General features: G+C 38.9%; 3 protein-coding genes across 8 annotated transcripts in view; 1 reads left to right on the top strand and 2 right to left on the bottom strand.

The window, feature by feature from the left end:
* The window catches only part of Tmem67 (transmembrane protein 67), a 54,197-nt gene extending 45,515 nt beyond the window's left edge, over window positions 1-8,682 (bottom strand). For all 3 annotated transcript variants that reach the window (XM_004656934.2, XM_045144210.1, XM_045144211.1), the window contains exons 1-3: window positions 8,444-8,682; window positions 5,882-5,970; window positions 2,126-2,219 (exon numbers count right to left, since the gene is read on the bottom strand). In XM_004656934.2, coding sequence (XP_004656991.2) covers window positions 2,126-2,219; window positions 5,882-5,970; window positions 8,444-8,657 — 397 coding nt within the window. In that variant the 5' untranslated portion in view covers window positions 8,658-8,682. The remainder of the gene's footprint in view (window positions 1-2,125; window positions 2,220-5,881; window positions 5,971-8,443) is intronic.
* Window positions 8,683-12,496: 3,814 nt separating this feature from the next.
* On the top strand, window positions 12,497-25,609 carry Rbm12b (RNA binding motif protein 12B). 2 transcript variants are annotated; one of them, XM_045142730.1, is made up of 3 exons: window positions 12,497-12,631; window positions 16,017-16,066; window positions 16,609-25,609. In XM_045142730.1, exon 3 carries the CDS (start codon window positions 16,637-16,639, stop codon window positions 19,241-19,243), a length of 2,607 nt encoding a protein of 868 aa, XP_044998665.1. In that variant the 5' UTR covers window positions 12,497-12,631; window positions 16,017-16,066; window positions 16,609-16,636; the 3' UTR covers window positions 19,244-25,609. The 2 variants fall into 2 exon arrangements, 1 of the variants encoding a protein (XP_044998665.1); XR_006635715.1 differs by having other exon boundaries at window positions 24,260-25,609.
* Cibar1 (CBY1 interacting BAR domain containing 1) overlaps window positions 25,035-26,486 on the bottom strand; it is a 21,028-nt gene continuing 19,576 nt past the window's right edge. For 2 of the 3 annotated variants that reach the window (XM_045142731.1, XM_004657029.2), the window contains one exon: window positions 25,035-25,562. In XM_045142731.1, coding sequence (XP_044998666.1) covers window positions 25,479-25,562 — 84 coding nt within the window. In that variant the 3' untranslated portion in view covers window positions 25,035-25,478. The remainder of the gene's footprint in view (window positions 25,563-26,486) is intronic. The other variant, XR_006635716.1, reaches the window with a different exon arrangement.

Raw genomic sequence — 26,486 nt, 5'->3', positions numbered from 1 at the left:
GTTCCATTCCCCAGGACCTATGTAAGCCAGATGCATAACGTGGTGTATGTGTCTGGAGTTTGTTTGCAGTGGCTGAAGGCCCAGGTACGCCCATTATCTTCTGCCTCCTTCTCTCTCAAATAAATTAAATAAATAAAAAAGAAAAGAAAACAAATAATGGCAAGGTTGTGGGAAAAGAGGAACCCTTCCTTCTCTGCTGGCAGGAAAGTAAGCAGGTCCAGCAACTATGGAAATCAGTGTGGAGGATCCTAAAAATCCCAAACCAGAATTTCTATATTACCCTGCAACACCACTCCTTGTATATACCTAACAGGCTCTAGAATCCTTGTATGTCTATGTCTACTGCTGTGCTATTTACAATAGTTAAGAAATGGGGGCTGGAGAGATGCCTTAGTGGTTAAGGCATCTGCCTGAAAAGCCAAAGGATCCTGGTTCAATTCTCCAGGACCCACATAAGCCAGATGCACAAGGGGGCGCATGCATCTGGAATTTGTTTGCAGTGGCTGGATTCCTTGATGCATCCATTCTCAATCACTGTCTCTCTATCTGCCTCTTTCTCCCATCCAAATATGAAGTGTACATTTTCTTTCACTAAAGTCTAGTTTCAGAGTTGAATTCAAAGAGTTTTACAGTTTATCTTGTATATTTCTGCTAAAGTTTATGCTTAAGTATTTTTTTATTTGGGTGCTACTATAAATACTACAAAAATACTAAAAAAAAACCCCTCTATTTTATTTATTTATTTCAGAGGGAGAAAGAAGCAGAAGGAAGGAGGGAAGGGAGGGAGAGAAGGGGGAGAGAGAGAGAATGGGCATGCCAGGGCCTCCAGCCACTGTAAACAAACTCCAGACGAATGCATCCCTTTGTGCATCTGGCTTATGTCAGTCCTGGAGAGTAGAACCAGGATGCTCTGGCTTTGCAGGCAAATACCTTAACTGCTAAGCCATCTCTCCAGCCTGGTATCTCTCTCTCTCTCTCTCTCTCTCTCTCTCTCTCTCTCTCTCTCTCTTTCTCTCTCTCTCTCTTTTGAGACAAACTGAACAGACTAGCCTTTTTTTTTTTTAAATGTGCAAGAGAGACAGAGACCGAATTCACACACCAGGGTGTGCAGCCACTGTAATCAAACTTTCAGATGTGTACACCATGTTACCTTGTGCATCTGGTTAACATGGGACCTGGACAGTCAAGCATGAGTCCTCAGGGTTCGCAGGCAAGAGCTGTAACTGCTACACCACCTCTCCAGCCCCCATGACTACTGCTTTTAAATACAAAGGCTACTACTGTTGGATATCAAGTTGTATATAGAAAACTATTGTGTTCATAATAATTTTTAGTAATTCATTTGGGCTCTCAAAACAAACTGATTTGATTTACAAGTAATGATTATTTTCACCTTTTCCTTTATGATAATAATTATTTTTAATTTTTTTTTTCAAAGTAGGGTCTCATTCTAGCCCAGGCTGACCTGGAATTCACTATGTAGTCTCAGGGTGGCCTCAAACACATGGCGATCCTCCTACCTCTGCCTCCCAAGTGCTGGGATTAAAGGCGTGTGTCACCATGCCCGCTCATATGATATTTTAGTTTCTTACTTATGTCGAGTAGTTCCCATCCTTTTCCAGGTCCTAACATCAATGGGAATGTTTTATAAGAAATCATCCATGTAACCTTATATTAATAAGATTTTTAAAAAGTCAGACGGAATAAATAAAAAAAAATCAGACGGGACATTTTATTTTCATCTCAATGGTGCTGATATCTTAAGAACCATTGATTTCTGTATAAAAATAACTTTTAAAGTTTTTTTTAAAACACACAAATAAAAATACAACATGCAGCCTGAGCCAGAGTGAGATAAAACCAAAAAAAAAAAAAACAAAAACAAAAACATGAAAGCTGGAGGGATTGCTCAGTGATTAAAGGCACTTGTTTGAAAAAGCATGGTGGCATAGGTTCAGTTTGTTAGTAAACGCATAAATCCAGATGCACAAAGTGGCACATGCATCTTGAGTTTGTTTGCAATGGCAGAAGGCCCTGGTGCACCCATAGTTTCTCCCCTCCCTCTTGCAAAAAAACAAATTAAAAAAAAATCCAACATGAGTATTTTATAAAAACTTATTCTTACCTACAATATGGCCAGTGGGACAACGGCATTTTCCTTCTGCAGTTAAGTCACTAGGGCAAGAAATACAGTTCCAGCCATCTTCAGTAACACCTTTCTAAATTAAAAACAAAACAAAAAAAGGTTTTCCTTAACTTACTTAAAAACTATCTATTCATTTGCCTGTGTGTATATGTGTTGCTGCTGCAAATAAATGACACATGAATGCAGCACTTCCTGCACATGGCTTTACATGGGTGCTGGGAAACTGAACCCAAGCCAGGAGACTTTGCAAGCAGGCACATTAACTGCTCAGCCATCTCCCAAACCTCCCCTTGTGTGTGTATGCACACACATGTATATGGCATAGGTGTGTGTATAGATGCACATGCCCTGTGTGCACGCCCATGGAGGTCACAGGAAGAAGTTGGCTGTCCTCCTCTAATGCGCCTCTGCCTTATTTCCCTCAGATAGAGTTTCTCACTGAACCTTTGCCTCCCCGCCTTTTCAGCTGAAATGGTTGACCAGGAAGCCTCAGCAATCCTTCTGTCAGTGTCCTGCTATGCTCTGGGGTTACAAGTATGTGTAGCCATGCTTGGCTTTTTATCTTTAGTATAGGTGCTGGGGATAAATTCAAGTCCTCATGTTTGCACAGTAAGTGCTCTTACCTGCTGAACCATCTCCTTAGCTTCCCAACTTTATTCTTAATTTGTCATCATTTTCTATTCACAAATAAAAAACTCAATAAAATTTAATCAATAGTGAACAATTTAACAGTTTAGTGTCAACTATCCTAATACACTCAATTTTTTAAAATGTCAAGTTTATTAGCTTTTAAAATTTAAGTTATGATTCCAATGGGGGAATTTTTTTAACAGTTATATTTTTATTTATTTATTAGAGACAGAGAGAAGGGGAGAGAGAGAGAGAGAGAGAAAGTGAGAATGGGCCACCAGGGCCTCTAGCCACTGCAAACAAACTCCACATGCATGTGCCACCATGCGCATCTAGCTTATGTGGGACCTGGAGAATTGAACCTGGAATCTTAGGCTTTGCAGGTGTCCATGTTAACCACTAAGCCATCTCTCCAACCCTCAAATGGGAAAATTTTATGGCACATAAATTATATACAAAATTGCTGAATATCACCTTTTAATAAAGATTTGTACTAGCAAAGGTTTTAGATAAAGCTTGACATCAGTAGGAATTAGATGCATTATATGGCTTAAGAAAAATTTGAAATAATAAAGTATGGACATAACTGCAATAGAAAACAATGGTTAAAAACAATGGGGCTGGGCGTGGAGGCACACACCTTTAATCCCAGCACTTGGGTGGCAGAGGTAGGAGGACTGCTATGAGTTCGAGGCCACCCTGAGACTCCATAGCGAATTCCAGGTCAGCCTGAGCTAGCATGAGACCCTACCTCGAAAAACCAAAGCCAAAACCAAAAAACAAAACAAAACAATGATCAGGTGTGGTGTAACACAGCTTTAATCCTAGCACTTAGGAAGTAGAGGTAGGAAGATCGCTGTAAATTGGGTGCCAGCCTGAGACTACATAGTGAATTCCAGGTTAGCCTGGGCTAGAGTAAGATTGTACATGCAAAAAGAGAGAGAGAGAGAGAGAGAGAGAGAGAGAGAGAGAGAGGGAGGGGGAGGGAGAGAGAGGGGGGGGGAGGGCTAGAGAAATGGCTTAGTAGTTATGGCCCTTGCCTGCAAAGCCAAAATGAACCAGGTTCAATTGCCCAGTACTCACCTAAAGCCAGATGTACAAGGTGACACATGCATCTGGAATTTGTTTGCAGTAGCTAGAAGCCCTGGTGCACCCATTCCCTCTACCTCTCTTCTCCCTATCTCAAGTAAGTCAATGAATAAATGAAATTCAAAACAAAACCAATGATACAAATAAATTTTGGTAGAAGGGTATATGTACTTATTGAGAAATTTTCCAATATTTGAAAATATATTTGTATAAGATTATTTAAACATTAGAATAGCTTAAATGACATCACTGAAAAATAAACCTTATCTGGTATCATGCTTTATTGGCAGGTTTTCCTGCAAGGACCAGTATGGTACTTTGAATGTATGGCCCCACAGACTTGGACATTCTGATTAAACTTCCTACTTGAACCCCTAGCAAGCAAATACCTGCTACAGGGGCCAAATCGATGGGGGTATATCTTGCATGAACAGCACTAAGGTATATTTGGAGTGAATCTTAGTCTACCCTAAGGTATGTGGGGAGAACAGATTTGAAGGTCTGGCAGTTAATGCTGTTGTTGTGGTGCTGGCTGTTGGTGGTGTCTCTCTACATGGATCTATGGAAGTCAGCCAGCTGCTTCTGCCATTTATGGTGCTCTCCTGGAATCTGTAAGCCTGAAATGAACCCCTTCCTCTCATAAGCTGCATCTGGTTGGATGTTTGTCTCAGCAATGAGTAGCTGACTGTAACAATCAGTGTGCCCCAAAATATAAAACAAATATGAAAATGGTCAATTGGGGGCTGGGGAATGGCTTGGCATTTAAATGTGCTTGCTTGCAAAGTCTGCTAGCCCAGGTTCAATTCCCCAGCACTCACATAAAGCTGGATACAAAGTGGTCTGGCAGGTTGGTGGCAAGAGACCCTGCCTCACAGAAGTTAGAACAGACACCATGAAGTAGTCCTCTGAAATCCACACATCTGCCCCCCCACACAAATACATAAATAGGTAAAAATTGTAATCAATGTTTTAGTATAACTGGTAACTTTATATTAAAATTCCAAGATTTGGGCTGCAGGGATGGCTTAGCAGTGAAGGGCTTGCCTACAAAGTGTAAGGATCCAGGTTTGATTCCCCATTACCCACATAAGCCAAATTCAGAAAGTGGCTCATGCTTCTGGAATTCGTTTGCAGTGGCTAGAGGCCCTGATGCACCCGTTATCTCGGTCTGTCTCTCCTCTCTCTCCCTCTCTCCTTGCAAATAAATAAATAAATACAAAAAATTCCAAGATTCAAGATTTTACTATGAGAATAAGAAATGATATTGTAAGAATAAGAACTGTCACACAGAAACTCCTTACTATCTAAAGTGGCAGAAAAAATGTATTTCTGCTAATTGAGAATTATCCTATGCAGCAAATACTAATATTCCCCAAATTATCATATAATGAGGAAACTAATAAAGAAACACAGTATTATTTAACTCTTTATTGATACAACTAACACCAAATTAACTTGTTATACCATACAGTATGCTAATCATCATGTAAGATTACTGACACAATAGGTCTAAGACACTGAATTAAATGCAATGTGTCAAAGTATATGTACATCCCCAATTGCTTGACATATGTATTATTCATATACATTTTTTATTACTGAATTAATCTGTGAGAAAAAATAAAAACACAAATTTTCACAGCACTGTAGTTTTTGGATTTCAGATTTAAACCTAAAGAAATACATTTCTGTTTTTTTTTCTAAATTTGCACACAATTTCATTGATCTCTCAAATTGTACTCTAATAGATATAATGATAGCTTATCTTAAAATCTGTGTGGAAATAAGGCAGGCATCATGGTGCATGCCTTTAATCCCAGCACTTGGGAGGCAGAGGTAGGAAGATCACCAGGATCACTGTGAGTTCAAGGCCAGCCTGGGCTAGAGTGAGACCCTACCTCAAAACCACTCCCCCCCAAAAAATTTGTATGGCAATACTAAATATACCGATGCTTGAAAGATAAAGACATTTATTACTTTCTTCATGAAAGTTGTTTAAAAATAAGTTCTTCATACCATGTCTTCTGGGCACTTTTTACAAATAATGGCAGGTCCTCCGTTATTTGCAATCATTTGAAATCCTGGTAGACACACACATGAAGTTCCTAGAAAGAAGAGAGGTGATTTTGTCCTTAACAAATGAAATAAAACTCTAAGAAAGGAAACTTTTTAATACATCTTAAGATTTGGAAGCTGAGTATGGTGGGACACACCTGTAATCCCAGCATGTGGGAAGTAAAAGCAGGAGGACCCAGAATTCAAGATCATCTTAGGCTACATAGGGAAAGCAAAATCATTCTGGGTTACATGAGACCCTGTCTCAAAAAACTGGAATAGACAATTAATTTTCCTTCCTTTCTCCTTTTAAGATTATTTTAAATAACAATTTGTGTGCATGTGTGCATATGCATGTGCAGGAGTGTGTGCAGGTGTCTCTTGCTGCAATCAAATGCCTGTTTGGCTTTATGTGGATGACTAGGGAATTGAACCTGCCTGGCTGGCAGGCTTTGCAAGCAAGTGTCTTAACTGTTAATCCATCTCCCTAGGCTCCCTTCCTTGTTTTTTTTTTTTTTTTTTTTTTTGGTTTTTCGGGGTAGGGTCTCACTCTGGCTCAGGCTGACCTGGAATTCACTATGTAGTCTCAGGGTGGCCTCGAACTCACGGCGATCCTCCTACCTCTGCCTCCCAAGTGCTAGGATTAAAGGCGTGCGCCACCACGCCCGGCCCCCCTTTTTTTTTTAATGGGAGACAGAGAGAGAATTGGCACACCAGGTCTTCCAGCCCTGTAATGGAACCTCAGACATGTATGCCACCTTGTACTTTTGCATCACTGTGTACATCTAGCTTACATGGGACTTAAAGAGTCAAACATGTTTCCTTAGGCTTCCCAGGCAAGTGCCTTAACTGCTAAGCCATCTCTCCAGCCCCTTTCTGCCATTTTAGAGGAGCAGTACAATATAGTGTTTAAAGGTGAAACTATGGAGCCAGGACTGCCTGGGTTCCAAGGCAGAAACACACTCCTTGAATTAGTCTTAGTTCTTCTGTTTGTGTTGCATGTGTGTAGGTGATATTGTGAGAGTCACTGAGCATCTATGACTTGGCTTTTTGTTTAGCAAAATTCGTACAGTAAGTTCCTATTTTATGGGATCACTCTGGGCAATGAATTCATTATATATGTAAAAGTCTTAGAAATATCTGGCATACAGCTGTTGTGTTGCCACTATTTTAATTGCAATTATTATTAAAGCATGGAACTATTAAAATTACAAACCTCTGAACGGAATTATATTTCTATGTCACGTAACCATAATGCATATATTAAATTAATTCAAATTTAGTTTGTCAAAACTTTGTTAGGAAAGTAACCTTCAGTCAAAGAAATGAGGGTTACTCTCTGTTTGGAAAGGTTGCAAATGATATAAGATAATTACTATTCAACTTGCTGGACAGACAAGGACAGCGTTCTGTAAGGAGCCACTAAGTAGAAATAGCACCCATAGGAGTCTATATAGTATCCCCCCCTCAAACACACACATACACAGTTTTCCATTCATAATTATGAAATGAGTAGCTTACATTTTGGAGAATGAAATGTTTTTTCAATCATATTTCCTTATCTAAACAGCCTGATCTGTATTCTTTGACTTAAATATGATATAGCATATCTGAAGATGGCAGAAAGTTAATCTCAAGGACGACTAAATTGAGACTGAAACACCTTAGACTTTAAATACCCAGAAGACATTCTGAGCAGTTTCAGTAGGGCTAGGGCCAACTGATGCAGGTATTAGGAGAAAAAATAAGCTAAGAGCCACAGGGTAGGAAGGTGTACTCTCAGGCATTGTCCTCCCCACAGAGACTGGTACATTCATGACCCCACAATGATTACCAATAACCCAAATGAGGAGGGCCCTCAGTGGAATGGGGGCAGAGGGGAATATGAACAATTTGCAGTATGTTCAATTTTTAAAATTCTCAATAAAAAAGATACATTAGGAAAAGTAAGCTAAGTCTAAAAAGGCTTCGACAGCAATCAGTAACAATCAATAATAAAAGGAATGGCTCATACGGAATTCCATAGTATAATAGCTTTGCCTATTATATACTCCAGACAAAGGTGGGAAAAAATGAAACATGATTTCATGGCTCCTATTTTATGTAATACAGATGTCACATCATCTTATTTCTTATGTATATAATGCATACCAAGTCAGAAACTGACCATAGTTTGGGGTGTTAAATTTCTGGAGTTTGAAAGCAAAGTAGAGGCCCACCAGAGTTTACGAATGCTAATTCGCATTTCCTCCTTAATCTTTCTGGCTCTCATCTAATTCTCCGCTTCAGACTACTCTCTCTACTTATTTCTTTTTTACCTTTGGTGGGAAGCTGTCTAGGTGCTGCCTAAAGAGGGATAGGATATTGATACCGAAAAATGCAGTAGTGGCGCACAGTTCACCGGATGGTGAGAACCTCATTAGGGTGCAAAATGCCACCCTCCAAGCAAGCCCTTTTCTGGGTCGTAGACAGCACCAAGACAAAAGTGCTGTTTTGGCCTTGTTTCACCTCGAACCGTCTCACCTCGGGCATCCCGCCTCTGGTGGGCTCCACACGGGACGCAGGAGAGCGCCGAGATGTCGAAGTACTGATGGAGGCCGCACGTCTCCGGCTCCCGGAAAGGGAGGGAGAAGGCCTGGGGCTGGGAGACCCGGCAAAGGACGGACAAGAGCAACGCCGTCACCGCCGAGGCTGGGAAGACCGACCCCATCTCCATGGCCGCTCCAAGCGTCGCCATGGTACCCGCATTCGACCCGCGCAGTCTCCCGAGCCCCCATCAGCCTCTGCGGCGGCTCCGCTAAGCTGATTGGCCGTCCCAAGTTCCGGAAATCTCGTGAGCTGCTGGGTTGCTAGGTAACCAAGCACGCGCGAAGAGGGCGGGTTCAGTGAAAGAGATGCAGACCGTACTTGAGAGTCTGGAGGCAATCTTAAACACGTAGTTCAAACTCCAGGAATTGATCCTTTAGCTTGAAACGGAGTTATTTTAGGGTTGTGGGGAACAATACCGCCGCAAAGGTAAAATATCTGTTTATATAAAAGTGTTGTTTCATGAAACTGCTAATGGTATGTGAGAATTTATCCAGTCAATATAATTTTCACCACGAAAGAGGTATGGCGTGCATTTTGACAACTTTCACGGGGGAAAAAATCCCATTGTCTGTTGGGGGATTAGTCCAGTATTGGAGCACTTTGAGCCCGGCCCTGGGCTTTAGTCTCAAGTGAAGCAAAACAAACGTCCCAGTTATTTGAAGTACTGAAATATTACTATGCTTCAAGAACTGGGAGAAAACGTTTCCCGCTAGATCTTGGTTTTGTACTTTCCTTGTTTTGAACCCAAAAAGTCGTGCATGTAAAATGAGGTCGTCCCACCTTTTTTTTGGGGGTGGGGGTAGGGTCTCACTCTAGCCCAGGCTGATTTGGAATTCACTAAGGAGTCTCAGGGTGGCCTCGAACTCACGGCAATCCTCCTACCTCTGCCTCCCGAGTGCTAGGATTAAAGGCATGTGTCACCACGCCTGGCTTCCACTTTCTTTTTTCTTAAATATATTTTATTTATTTGAGAGAAAGAAAGAGGCAGAGAGACAGCCAGCGAGCGAGCATGTCAGGGCCTCCAGCCACTGCAAAAGAACTCCATATGCATGTGCCCCCTTATGCATCTGGCTTACGTGGGTCCTGGGGAGTCGAACCAGGATCCTTTGGCTTTACAGGCAAATGCCTTAACCGTGAAGCCACTCTCCAGCCTGTCCCACTTCTTTTTAAGTCAAATTTAAGCATATGTGGATTTTGTCTTCAGAGTAGACACTCCAGCAGATTGTTAGGCTTACATTTTGGTATGCAGCCATAACTAGTTTATGGCTCCTAACACAAAGAAAACCTCTTAATATTTAAATGTCAGTTCTATTTGCTGTATTTGTATGTTATATTTTTGTCTCATTTTCCTGTATTTACCAAAAATATCATGTAGCATACTTTTAGATAGCCTTGTTTGTTAGTAGTAATAATCACTACTTTATTTTCTCAAAAAGTACAAATTTTGAAATAATGATGATCTTTCCCTGTTGAAAGGTGTGTGTGTGTGTGTGTGTGTGTGTTAATACATGTGGTAAATGTATGTATGTAAGGAAGTTAGATAATTTTGAGGCATTCCTCAAAAGACCAACAATGACAGCTTCCTGAGCAAGAGTGATACCCTATTTCGAAAAAAAGAAAAATCGTGTTGTTTTCTTTAAGGCAGTGTGTCACTCTTACTCTCACTCGGGCTGACCTGGAACTCATTCTGTAGCCCATGCTGGCCTTGAATTTACAGTGATCTTCCTTCCTCAACCTCCCTTATGAGCGCTGGGATTAAAGACATATCTTTCTCCCAAATCATCTTTGCTATTAATAAACTCCTAATATGTTTCAAAAAAAAAAAGACCGACAATGATCCAGATACTAGTATTTATGACATAAGACAAAGTATATGTTTTGAAAGCTCTTTTTCAGGAGTAGAAATTTAAATTGGAAATCACTTGTCTCGTGGATATACTTGATAAAATGTGATCATATTGATGTTAATAAAGACTAAGGAATAGAATAGTTGGAAATCATGTGAAAAGCTTCCTACCAGTGAGCTTTAACTTTACTTTTCCTTGATGAAGTCCATTCTACTGTAGTATGTAAGAGATTAGGGCAGTAATATTTACCTTTTGCCTACTGTGTAACTAAAACAATAAAAAGAGAAACTATACATGATAGTCTCACACTTTGCAGTGTGTTAGTCTCTTGACATTTGTTTCAACTCTTCCTAACATCCTTTGGACGGAGCTCTTATCACCATTTTACAAAAATGAAAATGGTAGTATCAGAAAAGTTTTGTTTTAAGAGGTAAAAATAGAATATATTTTCACTTGACAAACTCTAAACCTTGTCATCATTTTGCTGTACTAATTGGCTACTCTGAGCAATAGATGCCAAAAAATTGGCATATTCTTTTTTTTTTTTTTTCTTTTTGAGGTACGGTCTCCCTCTAGCACAGGCTGACCTGGAATTCACTCTGTATTCTCAGGCTGGCCTCTAACAGAAATCCTCCTACCCCTGCCTCCCAAGTGCTGGGATTAAAAGGTGTGCATTACCATGCCCAGCTAAAAATGGACATATCATGCATTACCTTTAGCTAACAAAGTAATACTGCTACCACAGACTACATACAGTAGAATTATAATTTAAGACTATTTGTTCCTGCACTTAACAAAACTCACTCTTAAGAACTCCAGAATTTTTGTACAGTACAAGGACTTGAAATAGTTAAGTCTGAGATAACTGCACATATACTCTATGTTCATCTGGCAACAAAACATTAGAAATGAATGTTAAGTAAAATCATTAGGCATCAATTTGAGATTGTATCATTAGGAATATTTTTGTTGAAAGTAATTGAAGACCAAATATAATGGAATTCATAATGGCTTAAATAAAAATAAGCTTAAGTCTGAATGCCTCTTCACCACTCATGTTTGTTCGTTGATGCCTTAGCTTATCCCTGTTAATTGCAGGGTTGTTGCTATATGCCAGACATAAACCTTCAAATTTAAGAGAGGAGTAAGGAAAGGAACCGAACAGTGGATATTTCTTCTCCCCTTAGCAGGAAATACCATGTATTGTACTAATCTCCTCACATGCATCATTTCAATCTTTTTTTTTTTTTTGTTTGTTTTTCGGGGTAGGGTCTCACTTTAGCCCAGGCTGACCTGAAATTCACTATGTAGTCTTAGGGTGGCCTTGAACTCATGGTAATCCTCCTACCTGAGTCTCCAAAATGCTGGGATTAAAGGCGTGCACCATCACACCCGGCATCATTTCAATTTTGCTTACTACCTTAAGAGCAGGCAAAACAATTTCCTTCACTTATCAAAAGAAGCTATCAAATTCATAAGACACTTGACAGGTTTATTGACAATATCTACAAGATTAAGCAATGTATTTATTAAGTCCTAGCCGTTGGCACTGCACTGGTCAAAATCTTAGGCTGTGAAATGAATACTGCTGTGGCTTTTCAGTTTTCAAGATCCTTTCGGGTAAAGCTTACCCCTGTGGTATGTAATGAAAGACAAAAAATCACCAGCCTTTTTCCTTCCATCTCTTTCCTGACTCTTTAAAGTGTTTGTTTCATGCCTTTCTACAGCTGTGGGCATGAGATTTGACAACAGAAGACACCTGATTGTAAATTTCGCCAGCTACAGGTCGTACTCTCGGATTGGCCAGGAAGTGGGCGTGCGCAGAAGCTCCACCAACCCCAGGGCGCTGCCTCGCTTCCCCTAACGACCGGCAGCGGTGCGCGCGTGCGCACGCGCGGCCACGGCGCCGGGCGGTAGGGGAGACCTAGAGCGCATGGGCAGAGCCTGTGCGTGTTGTTGGGAGCGGAGGGGAGGGTGGGCGCCATCTTCTAGGCTCACTCAGCGCTCGGCCAGTGGTGTGCGGCCCAGCGCCTGCCCCCGGGGTCCGTCTAGGCAGCAGTGGGGGGTGTGTTCATTGCCAAGTGCGAAACAGTTTCCCCGGGCGGGCGGGGCGGGGCCGGAAGGGCGGGGCGGGGCTGGCGGCCGCCGCCGGGGCTCCCTCCCAGCTCGCTTGTACCCGTCTCCTCTGCGCTCCGTCAGCCTCCGTGTGCTGGTGCGGGTGCGTGCGCGCCTCCCGGGGACCTTGACCGTGACCGCCGGCACGGACCTCCTCTAGGTATTTTCTTTCCTTTGCTCTGTCAGCGTGGTTAGCGGCGCAGCCCCCGGCAGGCCCGGCGCCCGCCCGGGGCTAAGAGGCGAGCTCGGGTGGAGTGCGTGCCCTTGGGACGGCGCCGCCGACAGGCTCGCTTGGTGGGGCGGTCCTGGCTCCTTGGAAAAGCTCACTGTGGCTGGAGGTCTGAAGAAGGCTTCGGATCCGACGTAGCAACTTGGCCTGGCGATAAAAGAAGGAAGCTCTGGCCCCTGGGCTTGTGGACAAAGGCTTTGGGCTGTAGAATCGATGCCTTCGGATGCTTCCCCTTTGACGAGGACGGATGTTGTGGGAAACCCTGTGTCTTGTGGATTCGTCTTCACTTAACAGTTCCTGCCGGGGCTATCGTAGGGCTTTCTGTGGCCATGCATTTTAAATAGCTACATCGATAAAGGGCAGATTTTATAAGAATATCATTGTGGTCCGGGGTAGATTATTTTCTGCAGAGAAAGCTCATGTTTACAATTTGAATAGTCATCCTAACTGAGTTTTAAGAGATTTTCGCAGGCAAATAGTAAAAATATTTCTTTCCCTCACCATGTCTAGACGACCACTTATTTGCTAGTCAAAAATCTAATGGATCTGAGATAATACCTCTTTAATTCAGTCTCCCATTTCCCTCTCCGTCTTGATTAGAAGATGCACACTTTATGTTTTTAATTAACACTGTAGGAAAGAGTGGGAAGAATCTCTGGATAAAATCAGCAGTTGTTTAAGATGTGCTTACCCTTAAAAGAACTTTTCGGAAACTTCTTTTCGTAGAACTTCTAACATCACTGCCGTGACATCAGCACAGTTACAAAATACTTCTACATTCATAACTGAAAAAAGAAATTAAGGACAGAGCAATTTGTTTCCCTTTTTGTGCACTCTAATGTGTTAATAGAATTTCAGCATAGTTTGAGGAAAGTAGCTTATTGTACCAACAGGAGAAATACTCATTTTGAGAGCTGAGTCTCTTAGATGGTGATTTCTTGGATGTTACAATAGAGAGGGATAAAGGATACATTATCTTAGTATTGCACAGGCAAAGAAGTTTTAAGCGTTAGTTTAACTGTGGCAAATTAGAACCATTTTAGTCTATTTGATTGAATTGGAATTCATGAGATTTGTGAACGTCTAATGAATTTTGTATACACTTCTTTGAAACGTCTTGTCTTTAGTTTTGCTTGCTTGTGGGTGAATTTATGTCCTCAAAGGAAATTTGTTGATTTTTCTTTTAAGTTTAAGACAGACAAGATGGTGTATATTATGTGGTGCTTTTAGATTATAAAAGTTTAACAACAGTAGTGATGCCAGTTTACATAGTAGTCTTGAAATTTAAACCTGAACAGATGTTTGAGAAGCCATTCATAGTTTTTGTTGACGTGTTAGATGTGAATATTTTTTTTGAATGTAGGCTTATAATTTTTTCCCAATGTCCAGATACTTTATTTTTCAGATGTAGCGTATACCATTAGTTTTTTCGTTTAAAATGTTCAATCTGTGGCACCCTCTCCCTGACTTTTTTTTTTTTTTTTTTTGCTAGGCAAGGTCTCACTTTAGTTCAGGCTGACCTGGAACTCGTTAGTTCCAGGCTGCCCTCAAACTCACAGAAATCGTCCTATCTCAGCCTCCCTAATGTTGGGATTAAAGGCATGTATCACCCTTCCCAGATTTAAGATTTTTTTTTTTTCTCTCTGGACCCTTTTTAGAGGAATACAAGCTTTATAGACTTCAAGGAGTGTGACTTTCAGACCCTACTTTGTCTCAAACAGTGGTTGTAATGTGTAAGGCACTCAAGCAACATTGATTCGCCTATTAGTGGTTAAGGCTCTTGCCTACAAAGCCTAAGGACCTTGGTTCAATTCCCCACGATTCTTGTGAGCCAGAGGCACAAGGTGGCACGTGGCATCTGGAGTTCATTTGCAGTGGCTTATGTCCCTCTCTTTCAAATAAATAAATAAAATAAAATATTAAAAATATTTTTAAAATGTTAATTATTATTATGATTATTAATTTCCACATCTTAAAAACTTAATTGGAAGCCTGGCGTGGTGGCGCACACCTTTAATCCCAGCACTTGGGAGGCAGAGGTAGGAGGATCGCTGTGAGTTCAAGGCTACCCTGAGACTACAGAGTGAATTCCAGGTCAGCCTGGACCAGAGTGAGACCCTACCTTGAAAAAAAAAAAAAAAAAACAATTGGTAAAACTTTATTAAGTACTGTTAGTCTGAATATCTATGAAAACATTAGATTCAAATTTTCTTACAAATATAAATTGAAAGATTCTTTTAATTTTTTGAAATATTTATTTATATATTTATTTGGGGGAGAGAGAGAAAGAATGGATATGCCAGGGACTCTGCAGATGCATGTGCCACCTTGTGCATTTGGCTTACATGGGTACTGGGGAATTGAACTTGGGGTCTTAGGCTTCACATGCAAGCTCTTTAACCACTAAGCCATCTCTCCAGCCCTGTTTTTTTTTTTTTTTACTTCGTTGAATTTTTACTTACATTGCCTCAATGGAGACTGGAGGATGGTTGGTTGAATTCCAATAGGGCTATTGAAATAATAAACTTCTAAAGTTACCTCAACATTTTATGCTTTGCTTGAGTTTAACTGTAGTAGTTTTTTTTTTTCTTAAGGAATATCAGATAAGGAATAGTTTTGACTTTTTATGTTCAGGGATATTGTAGTGCTTGTCTTTATTATTTTGGAATCACGAAATTTGTGTCTGTGTTTGGAATATGCAGGACTTAAAGCATATCCACATTGTAGTCATTGGGTTGGATTTATTGCTTTAAAAACTGAAATCTGAATTTTACTTCGTATGAATTATTGACTTGTTGACCTAGTTTTTGAGAATGGGAAAGGTATATATGAATGAACTAGGTGTTTGGATTTTTAATTGATAATGTGATGAAAGGTCTTAAAATGTTTGCTATTTTAAATTGATACTTCAGGAAGATTTTTTTTAAAGTAGATATAACTTCTATGTATCAGAATGCATATAATATAGGATTGATGAACTTTGATAGAGTTAAACACTCTTGTAACCTTCATTATACTCAAAATGTATAACATTTCCTTCATACTTTGATAATACTTCCAGTCAAGTAATATAATTTTCAGCACATTAAATTTTTTTTTCTTTTCTATTACTTTGTAGATATCTACTCATGTTTTTTGGCTTACTTTTTGTAGGATTAATTTCCCCTCGGAAAAAAGACCAATTTGTAATGCCTATAATTGTGGTTCTTTACATTGTTTCACGTTTGATAGGCAATTCTGAAAGGGATATCCTTATCTGGCATTGAGATCAATTACAGGGTTCAAAGATTAATTGTATTTCATTTTCTTTCCACAGTTAAGTTGCTTTTACAGAATTATCAGGTCTCCAAGAAATAAAAAGAAAAGGTAAGAAAGACATCCAGAGTTCCAGACTTTTCACAGATGCTTGACAGAAAGCATATAAAGTATATTTGTACATCTTGATATCCACCTCCTGTTCTTGATGTCTGGTCAGTGATACAGTAGTGTTAGGCAACTCAGTACCACTAGCAGAAATTATATACTGACCAGTATTGGATCTTCTATATATGCACAATTCACCGCAGTTGGTAAAATACACATTACCAGGAGACATGTTTCTAATTGAGTTTGAAAGTAGTGTGGTCTTGTTGTGAAGTAGTACTTGGCAGACTAAATGGGAAGATTTGGTATGATGTTGCTATTGTATAGATGACATGAAATGTTTCTTCCAGGTAGTTGGTTTATTTGTATGTTTAGATATGAGGAATTGTATGTAAGAATTAGATAAGATAAATATCTTTGTGAACTAGTAACTGGTTTTCGTTTAGTAATGCTGCAGGAGGCAGGAATCAGGTAATTATTAAGCTAGTTATGGCTAAGGTATTGTAAAATAAGACTTGCTATTATGTGTACCTTTTTGTCTGCAGGTCATTATTGCTGTGGTTTGAGCTCAGCATGGCTGTAGTCATCCGTTTACTGGGGCTTCCTTTTATTGCGGGGCCTGTGGATATTCGTCACTTCTTCAAGGGATTGACAATTCCTGATGGAGGAGTGCATATAATTGGAGGGAAAATTGGGGAGGCTTTTATTATTTTTGCAACAGATGAAGATGCAAGACGTGCCATAAGTCGTTCAGGAGGGTTGATCAAGGGTTCGTCTGTAGAGCTTTTTCTTAGTAGCAAAGCAGAAATGCAGAAGACAATAGACATGAAAAGAACTGTTCGCATAGGAAGAGGGCGACCAGGATCTGGGGCATCAGGGGTTGGCAACCAATCTAATTTTATTGAGGCTATGAAGGAAGATGAAAGTAATTCTGAATATGGCTCTTCAATTAACCAAGATTCTGGGTTTCATAGTAATGGTACAGGACTTGATTTCAGGCTGAGAAAGACAAGGCCATTGAAAGCAGAGAATCCTTACTTATTTCTACGAGGTTTGCCTTACTTAGTGAATGAAGATGATGTACGTGTCTTTTTTTCTGGTTTGTGTGTGGATGGAATAATTTTCTTAAAACATCATGATGGCCGAAATAATGGTGATGCAATAGTAAAATTTGCTTCATGTATTGATGCTTCAGGAGGTCTTAAATGCCATAGAAATTTTATGGGTTCAAGATTTATAGAAGTAATGCAGGGCTCAGAAGAGCAGTGGATTGAGCTTGGTGGTAATGCAATGAAGGAGGATGATATTCCTATGAGATCGGAAGGTTGTTCTCCCCCAAGAGGAATTAATGATAGACATTTTCGAAAAAGGTCTCATTCAAAATCTCCAAGAAGAACACGTTCTCGCTCCCCACTTGGATTTTATGTTCACTTAAAAAATCTTTCCTTAAGCATTAACAAAAGAGATTTAAGGAATTTCTTTAGAGATGCTGATCTGAGTAATGAACAAATTAGGTTTTTATATAAAGATGAAAGAAGGACACGGTATGCCTTTGTGATGTTCAGGACTCTGAAAGACTATAATATTGCCCTGAGTTTGCATAAGACTATTTTACAATATCGTCCAGTTCTAATTGATCCAGTTTCTAGAAAACAAATGTTGAAATTCATTGAATGTTATGAAAAGAAGAGGCCAGGGTCAATGGAGAAAGAAAGGCCTGGGCATGTTTCACAGAAGTATTGTCAAGAAGGCTACTCTGGTCCGAAGCTGTGTATATATATAAGAAATTTTCCATTTGATGTTTCAAAACTTGAAGTACAGAAGTTCTTTGCAGACTTTTCTCTTGATGAGGATGACATTTATTTGCTTTATGATAACAAGGGGGTTGGTCTGGGAGAAGCATTGGTGAAATTCAAATCAGAAGAACAAGCCTTGAAAGCTGAACGTTTAAACCGACGAAGATTCTTAGGGACAGAGGTATTATTAAGACTTATATCTGAGGCACAAATGGAAGAGTTTGGTGTAAATGTTTCTTTGATGTCCAGTGAGAAAATGCAAGCCCATTCACAGTTACGTGACTCAAAAGACCCACTATTTGGCCCTTCAGAAAATTTTAGATATCAGCTAGAAGACTTGAGGCAAATGGATAATTTCAAGCATCCTCAGGAATATTTCCGACAGCCTGCCAGGTGCCCTCCAGAGGACTTCAGGCACTCCCCAGAGGACTTCAGGCATTCTCGGGAGGAACACTTCAGGCGACCTCGGGAAGAAGACTTGAGGCACTCTCGAGAGGAAGACTGGAGACAGCCCCTTGAGGAGGATTGGAGGTGGCCACCAGAGGAGGATTTCAGGCAGTCTCATGAAGAGGACTTCAGAGAGCCACTAGAAGAGGACTTCAGGCATGCCCCTGAGGAGTACTTCAGACGGCCATCTCAGGAACATTCTAGGAGGCCATCCTCAGGGCACTTCAGGAGATCTCCACCAGATCATCTCAGGAGACTACCCCCAGAGCACTTCCGTAGGCCACAGGAGCACTTCAGGAGGCTTTCCCAAGAGCACTTTAGGAGGCCACCCCAGGAGCATTTCAAGCGCTCCTGGGAGGAAGATTTCAGGCATGTGGCAGATGAAGACTTAAGGCACTTTCCAGATGAGGACTTCAGGGGCACCCAGGAAGATTTGAGATGCCTTTCGGATGAGGACTTCAGGCAGATCCCCGAAGAAGACCTCAGGGAAGTTCCAGAGGAGGACCATAGACTTCCTGACAGTCTTAGATTTCGTGCTGAGGATTTTAGGTGCTCTTCTGATGATTTTAGAAGTCACCGCCCTTTTGTGACTTTTAGTCGTCCAGAAAGTAGCAAGTTTGAGTTTGGAAAGCGTAATATGGGTGGTTTCCCTGAGGGGAGATTTATGCCTGAGCCAAAATTAAATTGTGGTTCAAGTCGGGTAACTCCTATTAAGATAATGAATCTTCCATTTAAAGCTAATGTTAATGAAATCTTGGACTTTTTCCATGGGTATAGAATTATACCTGATTCAGTTTCAATACAGTATAATGAGCAAGGATTACCTACAGGAGAAGCTATTGTTACTATGATCAACTATAGTGAAGCTATGGCTGCTATAAAAGATCTAAATGATAGGCCAGTTGGTCCCCGTAAAGTTAAATTAGTTTTGCTTTAGAGGACACTTCCAAGTTCAGAGTTTCTTTCCCAGAGTATTGATGCAGTAAAATGCATTTTAAAAAATGTTTACTTTTAATGAAACAGTTTAATTTTCACCTGTGGATAGAAAAAAAATGTAAATAATAGAATGTGAAGCCAGTTTACTTTTGCTTGCAAATTGCCATTTTTTCCCCTAATTTAAAGTTATATGTGCTTTTTTCTTTGATAGGAGAGAGAACTAATTCTCTGAATTCTTTATTTTTGTTGTTAAAAAGCTCAAAAACTTGTAAAAAAAAAAGTTATGTTTGGGGAAGGTAAATTTTATATTTCCTCTTATTTAATTCTATAGTCAATATCTTTTACTGAGACTGTCTAAGAAATGGTAGGAGATCGTTGGGGTTTGGCATTTTGATTGCTATCTGCCTGCACATTTAATAATGCCCTCTTATTTGAGATGCTGTTGTGTTAGGTCTCCTATTAATTATAAATAGTTCAAAGTGAACAAACTGTGAATTTGAAATTTACTTTGTGTAAAAAGCTTAGGAACTTCTTAAAAGTTACCATGTTCATAACTTTGCAAAGTTTTACAAAAAATAAAATTGCAACTAAAATAGTCTAACTTGTATTTGTATGACAAACAAAAGAATAGCAGTTGAATAATAAAAGATTTCTGAACAGCCACATTATGTTTATGATGAGAGGGACCAAATGCTCTATAATAATAATAAATGGTTTCTTCAACATCTTAATTCTTATATCTAGTACTGGGGGAAAATCTTACTAACCTAGTGATAAGATTGACAAAAAACGCTCAAAAGACAATAAAATAATGATTGTAGATATAAGGGGACTTGGGCTTCTGCTGGGAAGATTATGACATGGATATGGTTTTTCCAGGAAGAATTTAATGATGAGTCATGCAGTTTGTATGTTTAGTGTTGGGTTCTTTTTCTTTTTGTTGTTTTTCAAGGTAGGGTCTCTCTCTAGCCCAGGATGACCTGGAATTCACTATGTAGTCTCAGGTGGCCTTGAGCTCAAAGTGATCCTCCTATCTCTGCCTCCCAAGTGCTGGGATTAAAAGCATGTGCCATCATGCCTGGCAAAGTTCTTATTTTTAACTTAAAAATTTTGTATCCATTCAAAGACTTAAGTATAAGATTTTTTGAGATTGAATTTTGACTTTTTTGATACCATTTTGTGAAGATATTTCTTAAATATTTCATTAGATTTTCTTATCCGCAATAATACATATGACTGACATTTACACACACTTAACTATGTGCTTGGGCACTAGGTACTTTATATGCATAATACACTTACCTCTATTTTCAAGTGAGGTAATGAAGTATAGAGAGGTTAACCAAGCTGTCTGAAGTCAGTCAAGTTAGCAAATTTCAACCCAAACACCATTGACTGTAGTTCACTTCTCTTAATATTTTTGCTACTTCACTTTGGTATATGGTATTTTTAATTTTAGTAAGTCCATGCTATATGCATTTCCAGGGTCAAATAATGTTTTCATTTTTTGCTTTATTAAAATAGCACTAAAAGTGATAGATACAAGCTGGATATCTTGCTTTTAAAATTAAGTACTATGACTATTCCATGTTTATCAAACATTGTTAATAAAGGAGAAAGTAATGAGTTTTTGTACATCTAGAGTTTCTCTTGGGATACATTTTATATTTATTGGCTTCAAATTCAAAATTTTACTTGTGTATTTGGTATTGACTTTTTATAATATATAAGACAAAGTTAATTTTTCCCACTTCCTTGATTCCTGTGTTTTCTACTTTGAGTCAATGAGGATAAAGTTGAATTTGGTTATATATCATTTAGCTACTGCAGAAGTAGAATGCTTTTCTTCAGGTGTCTTGGGCTAATTTTCAGTGCTTTAAAGACATCTAAGAGAAGTCTACATCAATTTCTGTGTATTTTGTATGAGTGAGAATTGGCATGCCCAGGGCCTCCAGCCACTGCATTTGAACTCCAGAGGCATGTGCCACCTTGTGTGCTTGGCTTACGTGGAATCTGGAGAGTTGAACATGGGTCCTTAGGGCTTCACAGGCAAGCACCTTAACCACTGATGCCATCTCTCCAGCCCAGTTTCTGTTTTCAATAGTGATTATCTTTGTTAGAATAAATAGGTAAATTTGGCTGACAAAAGCATCTCACTGTAGCTTTTTAAACTAAAAAGAATTTTATTTATTTATTTATTTTTGGTTTTTCGAGGTAGGGTCTCACTTTAACCCAGGCTGACCTGGAATTCACGATGGAGTCTCAGGGTGGCCTTGAACTCATGGCAATCCTACCACCTCTGCCTCCCGAGTGCTGGGATTAAAGGCATGCACCACCACGCCCGGCTCCTAAAAGCATTTATAAATCCAATGATAAAACTTCAGAATACCTAAGCAGAGCACAACTAACAAAATGGCATTCTTTTTTCTGTTTTCAAGATAGGGTCTCACTCTGGCCCAGACTGACCTGGAACGTACTATGTAGTCTCAGGGTGGCAATCCTCCTACCTCTGCCTTCTAAGTGCTGGGATTAAAGTTGTGTGCCACCACACCCTGCTCAAAATGGCATTCTTAATGGCTTAAAGATCATGTAGATGGTTCAGCTGATTGAATCTTGGAAAAATGGATAGAAGACTTTTAAAAGCGTTTCTCAGGTGCATGTGTATGATAAATTAAGATGAAGCTTAGTCTCTGAATATGTGGTTGTTTCTCTCATCGGTCTGGGGTGTCATGATAAGAGACCAACTGGTAGATACAAGCCATTCCGTATTTGTCAGGCTTTGACTTCATTGTAAAACTTTAAAAAAATGATTTTACACATATAATATATAATGTATTTTGATCACTTTCAGCTTCCCATTATCTTCTCTTGTTCTTCTGCTTGTTGAACCCTTTCTTCCCATCTAATCCCCCTTATACTGTTATTACTATTATTTTTGGTGACCCAGAGTTAGAGTTGCTTGTATGAGCATGGGTGAAGGATTACTTGCCAGAACTTGGACAGTTTACTAGTAGTACACCACTGAAGAAAATGTCTCCCTATCCTCCATCAACCACTGTCAAGTTTCTCAAGGAGGGGTGAGGCCTTGTAAGCCTCATGATGTGATGTTAACAGGCCCTTTCTTGTGCAGGTAATCACAGGGGGTGTAAGTTCACAAGGGTAACAGCCATGGCATGTGTGGAAAATAACATTTAGCAGCAGTCCTCCCATTCTTTGGCTGTTTTTTTTCTGCCTCATTTGCAATGTTTCCTGAGCCTTGGAGATGATACAGATCTCTTGTTTAGGGATAAACACTCAATAGTTGCTTATTCTCAGCACTTTAATGAGTTGTCTTGACAGTAACTGCAAAAAGAAGCTTCTCTGACCGAACAGTGGAGAACAGCACTATTCTATGGCCATAAGCATGACTATTTGGAAGACAGTTTGACAGCCATAGCATATACATTAGGAAAACGTAGCTTCCCAGTAGGGCTTGTGACCTTCATAGCCACAGACTTGAGGTTTATAGTACCAGGCCTGAATTCTGTCTGGAACAGTCATGCCACTCTCAGACCAATGAATACATCTGGTCTGGCAGATTTTATCCTCCAGCAGTTTACACAGCACCTGCTTCCTCCATGAGAGCTAGCCAGCAGAGAGAAAGCTTTTCATTAATTCCAGCTTGATTTCTTTGTCCTGCAACAAAAGTTATGTGGTTTATTCAGAAACAGATCTTTTCCTGTAGTTCTGGTGTACCACCAAGAACAGTGGCAATTGTGTTGTTTTGGGGGTCTTGGATCACTCTGACCAACAATGTATGTGTTCCACTCCTGGCAATAGGATTTTAATAACCCATGGCTTCTAGGAACAATGCTATTCACCTATACTGGATATCTGTGTTAAAATTTTTTATAAAGTTGCGTTTTTTAAAATTAGCTTACAAAGTAGAATTCTATTTAGGTTTGTCATACATCCTTAGTTTTGATTAACCTTCATGTCCTGCTTCAATCCAGTTCCTCTGCCCCTTTACATTCATATCACATTCCTTACCCTCCCCCCAAATACCCTCAATACCTTTCCCACCCTTTCGTGGTCCCTTTCTAGCTTTCTGGCCTGCACCACTATTCGGGCATAAACACCACTGTAAGACTTTATTAAAGAAGACTTCTGCTTAGGAGCCATTTTTGTGTATCTCCAATTCTGCCTTCAGTGATATGTTTATGTAACAAAGTGGCCACAGTAGTATGTACACCATGGATATTGGTAAATCTAGCAAATCAGGGTATATTCTCTCAGTGACCAGACTACTCAGCTTGAGTAATTGACATAGCCAGTTATGATTCTGTTCACTGACATATTAGACACACTGAAAGTGCATTGGTTCTCTAGCATGACATCTAATGTCATTTTCTCAACAAGCCAGACATCTATAAATTACCTAAAAACAAACAAGCAAGCAAACAATGATGTCTAGAACGTAAACAATCATGGAAGATACATCAAAAACCATCCTAGAAGTTCACATCTACCAATCATTAAGAGCAGTGGCTTTGATTCCTACTACTATCTAGTAAGCAGTGACTTGGCCACTTCTGTCTTTGCATTACATATTAACTTAATTGGACTGCTTGACAATTCTGATAACCCTGAGAATATTATAACTGCTAGTTTGGAGATAAAAATGACAATGCTAAATAACTTGTTGGGTTGGCTGCCTGTTTTGTTCTTTTTATACCAGGGAAGCAGAATGAATGGGTTTTATTACTTTTTTTTGGTGGTGCTGGGAATTAGACACGCATGCTAGGTTAGCACTACACTGAGATATCTTCCTTAGTCTGAGTTTTACACTCAAATATGGTTATATCTTAACTGGTTACGTAAGTACCCCATAGTAGCTTTGATTTTTGCCTCATGTTTGTGTTTATGATTTGATTCTTTAAGAATAAATATGTCAAACTTCAGTCTGGTCTAAATAATAAAACCAAATGTTACATTGATGAGTATTTTTAATTCATTGACAGTATTCCTTTTTTCTTAGAAATTTGTTATTACTTTTTTGACAAGATCTCAAGGAACCTCTGCTGGTCTCCAACTTGAATTCCGTGTACCTGAGGATGAACTTGAACGACGAATCCTCTTTCCTCTACCTCCCACGTTCTGGGATCACAGGTGTGCACTACCATACCTGGTTCTTATTCATAGAATATTTCTTTGATGTAGGAACAGCACATTCCAGAATTATTTGTTGAGTGCTTTTAATTAAGTAGTTTAAACTTTGCAAGTGAGGCAGCTGATGTTCTAGAGAAGTTATGATTTAGTAAGCAGCAGAGAAAGAACCATAGCTCTTTATTCCCCTGAGCTACCAAATTTGAATACTGAGAATTGGTATTTTATAATTTTTTAAATTTGTCTGACTGGGGTTTATGTACCCAAATATAATTCTTCACCAGAAGAAACAGAAGCATCAGAAAGGCTTTCACTAAGTATTTTCTAACTTTAGAAATGAAATATGTACCTGTTTATTACTATAAGGTAGCTTGGCAAAATTAGTTTGTAATGATTTGTGGTGCTCCACAATTGGGTAACATTCTGACAAATTACTTGCCTTCCAAGTTGTAGTAATATGTATTATGTGCTAGTTTGACAGCAGTTTCAAAACTAAAACAACGTTGAATGTAGTCGTCTTAAACCTAAAGTTTTAGCACTGTATATATTTGTAAAATTGGTAACATAGCAGCCACCCTTTGCCATTATTCTATTTAATTACACTTGTTGAACTTCACTTATTGAAAACAGTGAATTTACACATCAAATGATGAAATATAAGGTTTAATAAAAGTAAAAAATAAACAACTTTTTGCTTAAGGCTTCCTGGAGTAGAATTTGTATATAACCAGACCATTTCTGGTATTGGACACTTTTAAGTTAACCTAAAGGAAGCAGAGAAGAATTGTTACATCTTTGTTATCCACTTACTATCATGAATCATTAGTGTTTTGAAATACATATTTAAAAAAAAAAACTTGTACAAAAGATCACATACCCACTCTGATAGGTAGGATGTTTAAATGACTGGTGTGTTATATTTTTTAAAGCATTCATTTTTTTTTGTCATCATAAATTTCCTTTAATTTTTATTTCTTAGTAGTATTTCATCTTGAAGTTTAACCTGTCAAGTGAGTATCAAGTTCTGTAGTTGAGTAATACTGGATTTCAAGTCATTTGCAATGAAAATGAAAATGTGAAGTTTTTTAAAATTAAGTTTCATCTTCTGTAATATCTAACTCTTCTTCATCATCATCTTCTGCTGGTTGGTCCTTTCTTGGTCGGCAGGTGGAGATCTGTGAAAAATAACAAACTTTAAAAAATAAAAACTAACTTAAAAATTTTTTAAATGTTTCGTGTCTTACATGTCTGTATGCCATGTATATACAGAACAGAAAATGCCTATTTGTAATACATTTCAGTAATGAAAATTCCTTGTGAATTATTACAAGGTTTAAAGTCTTCATTTATCATAGATATGAAGTTATATTGATTCAAGTCAGCCACTAGTACACTTCAATGACATATCATCCCAGTATATTGTGAATGCTAAAATAAGGCAATTATTGGGGTGCCAAAGCAGTATTTTAATAAGAATAATCAAATAGGCGGCAATAAAAGGAGGCAGCAGAAGTACTGACATAAAAATATGTGATTTAAATATTTTGAATTGAGACTGAATTCAACTGTATATTTTGACTTTCCACTTGGGGCAGGATGTAGGGGTGATGCTCAGTACCTTTACAATATACAGATGTATTTCCACTCTACGTAAGTTACTTATTCTCAGATAACCAGGGCTAAGATTGATAAACCTGAAACTGCTACACAAATGTTAGGAAATTTAGATAACATCTAGTTGTAAAATAGTCAAAACTTTGTATGTAATGAACAATAAAATTTTGGAACTCTTGTATCAAGACCTTTAGTGCTGAAATAATAAAAATTAATTTGACTGGGGAGGGGGGTGAAAGAACAAGAAAATTAATATTTAGAAAAAAACAAAAGGAAGATTAAGTCAAATTTATCTAAAGATTGTCTTTTGAAAATGTTTTATTTTAAATCCAGAGGCTCGACATGAATAGCTCTCAAGATCAAATTTTTCTGAATATAGATAAAATCAGAAAAGTTACCATTTTTCTGTAAAGAGCTATGGTTATGGATCCATGACTCATGTTTAGCAAAGCCATTTTTAGGAAAAATTTCTGGATGAAACCACT

Source organism: Jaculus jaculus, chromosome 2 (assembly GCF_020740685.1).
Source record: "Jaculus jaculus isolate mJacJac1 chromosome 2, mJacJac1.mat.Y.cur, whole genome shotgun sequence".
NCBI classification, from domain to species: domain Eukaryota; kingdom Metazoa; phylum Chordata; class Mammalia; order Rodentia; family Dipodidae; genus Jaculus; species Jaculus jaculus.
This window is presented reverse-complemented; position numbering and strand designations above follow the sequence as displayed.